The sequence below is a fragment of the Penaeus chinensis genome, chromosome 34 (genome assembly GCF_019202785.1).
Source record: "Penaeus chinensis breed Huanghai No. 1 chromosome 34, ASM1920278v2, whole genome shotgun sequence".
In the NCBI taxonomy this organism is placed as follows: domain Eukaryota; kingdom Metazoa; phylum Arthropoda; class Malacostraca; order Decapoda; family Penaeidae; genus Penaeus; species Penaeus chinensis.
The window spans coordinates 6133287-6136626 of record NC_061852.1 but is presented as its reverse complement, the minus strand read 5'-3'; the positions used below and the strand labels follow the sequence as shown (position 1 = coordinate 6136626).

Below are 3340 nucleotides of genomic sequence, written 5' to 3'. Positions count from 1 at the left end.
CTTAGCAATAAGAAGAGCACCCATCGACATACTACAGAGCACAACCTTTTATCATGGATGTGATTCGTACAAAAGGAGCCACAGAATTTATGACAAATATATATATATAGAGTTCTTGAAATATCGTTATCATAAACAGCATATAAGCACTCAGGGCTTTAATTTTCCTGCAAGAAGCCCTGACATACTAAATAGAAAAACTAAAAAAAAAAAAAGAATGAAAGAAAAAAAATGTATCAGCAAAACTGATGTATACACAAAAATTCTCTTCATACAGACCACAATCCCTAGGACAGTAATCAAGTTACCTTATCTGTAAATGTAACCAGCAAAGCATACAGTACTTTTACATTAAAGCCACTCCATAACATAGTACAAACTACGACAATGCACAAGTAAAGGTTTGGTACAGCAGTAACAATAAGACTAATACTGTAGCATGTGACAAAAAGCAGTAAGACTCTCTAGTAATGCAAGATAAAAATTGTACTATTGTAACAAAAAAAATATATAATTTAAAAGAATGAGGTATTTTACACCTGCCAACAAATAATCAATACATCTTTACGTATAGATAGGTCTCTCAATCTGCAGACGCCAGGAGTGCACGTCCACTGTCTTCATTTTGTATAGCTATAGATGCCTCTGGAAATGCTGAATCACCAATCACTTGGTCTACCAAACCTGACCTGATTACCCCATTCCTTGGATTTTCTAGATGAAATGCCTTTATTTTCATTATTACTATTATTAGCAATGTTATAACAATAATGATGATAATGATAATGATGGCAATGACAATGACGATAAATAATAACAATACCAATACCAATAATAATAATAATAATAATAATAATAATAATAATAATAATAATAATAATAATAATAATAATAATAATAATAATAATAACAAAAAAAAAATAATAATAATAAAATTAACAGTAATGAAGTTAAGAACAATAATAATAGTAACAGACATTAAAAAACTTATTTAAAAAAAAACAAAAAACAAAAAAAAAAGGGGTAAACAGGCAAGTTCCAGTAGGCTTATTAAAAAAGTCTTTGGTGAGTTTATCACAAATTAAAACGAATAATACAAAATCCACAGTGGACAGTGCATGGGCCCAGCAGCAATGGGTTACAAATAAAATGGAATATAATTCAAAATACTGAAAAAAATGTCTTTCAAAGCACAAAAAAAGGAATATAATTCAAATATTGAAAAAAATGTCTTTCAAAGCAGTAACTAAAAAGACTTCAACAGTAGGAGCCTTTCCAAACATACAATAATATTCATATACCCATTCATAGTAGGGTTAAATACAAACTGATTGTCATACTTACAGAGTATAATCTCATATATGTAACTTTGACAAAATACTATGCCTTGTTGTGCTTGATACAGAGGTATCAAACTCTGCTTACTGATTATGAACTCTCCATAAAATCAAGGAAACTAGCCTTGCAACATGTTTACACTTTTGCTTTTGTTCTTTTCAATTTCCACACATCTACCTATATGTAAAATGAAAGCATGGTAACAAAAGCAACAAATAATGAATAATGGTACTTGCTTTAAATGGCATCCATATACTTTATTGTGCAAAGATTATCCATTTTCTGATCAATTAATCAATTTGCAGTAATGTAAAGATCTCAGCATTAATAAGGACCTCATTCATTTACAACTATATTTCCTTCCCTGGAGCAAAAAAAATCATCACATTGTAAATCTCACCTTATATACATCAGTAATACGAAAATTGCAGTACCATGATCAAGAGCCACTGCGTACTATCACACTCCCATTAACTGAAGTGTTACCAAGCACTTGTGTCGACAATATAGAGCTGTTGACCATCACAGAATCAGGAGCGGTGCTAATGCTAAATGAACGGCAAAGGGCATGATCCCGCTTGTCACCCCAGCCTCCATTGCCCTTGTGCTTTTTCACCTGGAAATTTGATGTGTCAGTCCGTTTTAATTATTAGTAGCAGATTTATTGCATTCTTTCAAATTTTCTCAGACTTTTTTAGGCTAGATGTTTGTTAAATGATTGTACTGATTGAAATGTTGACAGGAAAGAAAGCCTAATTGTATGCATTTTTTGAAGGTAACAAATGACAAGATACAATAAACAAACCTTTTTTGGAGGTGTATGAACAACAATAAGTTGTCGTGGAAATAAGGTATGTTGTCCCACTTGTATAGCTCGATGCACTTTGTGTAAGACAGTGCGCGAGCTGCAGTCTTTCTTTTTATGGTGGACACCACTGTCAGATGAACACAAACAGCAGAATTTACAAACCGATGTATTAACAAAACCAACAAAATAAGGGAAAAAGGAATTCAGTCACACATTCAGCCCCATTGGATTTCAAAGTGATCCATTCAATACTGTGAGGAAAAAATCATGATTGAATTAGGCAGTCCTACTTACCATTCTCCAATGTGGAAGACCCTTGGGGCACGGAGAACAAGTGTGTGCAATTTCTGTGGAAGGCAGGTGGAGCTCACATGAAGTAGTGACCAGTCCCAGTTGTAGTCATCATGATCACAAAACTGTGAGCTACATGCCTTTATCTGTTGCCACACACTGTGATTAAAAGCAAAACCCATGTTGTGCTTTGAAGATACCCACTGAGTAACCTCCACCTTCAAGAAAGAAGAGAAAGCAAAGGTGCAAAGTTATACGTGACTGCATGCCAGAAAAAAAGAAGAAAAACAAAAAAAAGTTTACACTCAAAATTCCTTCTCACAGAATCATACTTATGGAACTCATGATAAAAATGATGCATAGAAAGACATTGCTTGTGCTTTTGAAACAGAAATGAAAATCCAAATTAATACCAAAACAGTTCCTGAATGACTGTTTATATCAGAATACTATTCTGCTATTCAAAAACCACTCCCACCTCTAAGTAAATCAGAAATTTGTGTAAACTTTATAGCTACTTATTACATGGCATAGCTGATGCCTTCAATGAGACATCAAATAGAAGTAACCACCAGACTCAAGAGGATAATCATATATATTAAGCACAGACATATAGAAAAGCTATCATACTACTATCAAAACAAAAATCAAATCTGTTTCCATAGTACAATCTCCCCTTTAAAATCATTTCCATACCTTTCTTCCATCTATCTGGAAATTATAATTTTTCAAATAGTTCCCTAATGTTATGAGTGAACACTTGGAACAGGCTCGAGGGATGGCTGCTGAGAGGAGTCGAAGCATGTGCAGGAAGTCCTCAGCGACATAATGGTCCTCTTCCAGGAAGAGCACCAACCCTGTGTGGTTTCTCAGGACCCACACATCATCAAATATTCTGTTCAA

The 3340-nt window shown here is 33.7% G+C and overlaps 1 protein-coding gene across 2 annotated transcripts in view; it reads right to left on the bottom strand.

Annotated features, from left to right (window-relative positions):
• Window positions 1-957: 957 nt before the first annotated feature.
• Window positions 958-3340, bottom strand: part of LOC125043563 (alpha-1,6-mannosyl-glycoprotein 2-beta-N-acetylglucosaminyltransferase-like) — a 10620-nt gene continuing 8237 nt past the window's right edge. For both annotated transcript variants that reach the window (XM_047639758.1, XM_047639759.1), the window contains exons 7-10: window positions 3134-3332; window positions 2441-2655; window positions 2144-2273; window positions 958-1954 (exon numbers count right to left, since the gene is read on the bottom strand). In XM_047639758.1, coding sequence (XP_047495714.1) covers window positions 1778-1954; window positions 2144-2273; window positions 2441-2655; window positions 3134-3332 — 721 coding nt within the window. In that variant the 3' untranslated portion in view covers window positions 958-1777. The remainder of the gene's footprint in view (window positions 1955-2143; window positions 2274-2440; window positions 2656-3133; window positions 3333-3340) is intronic.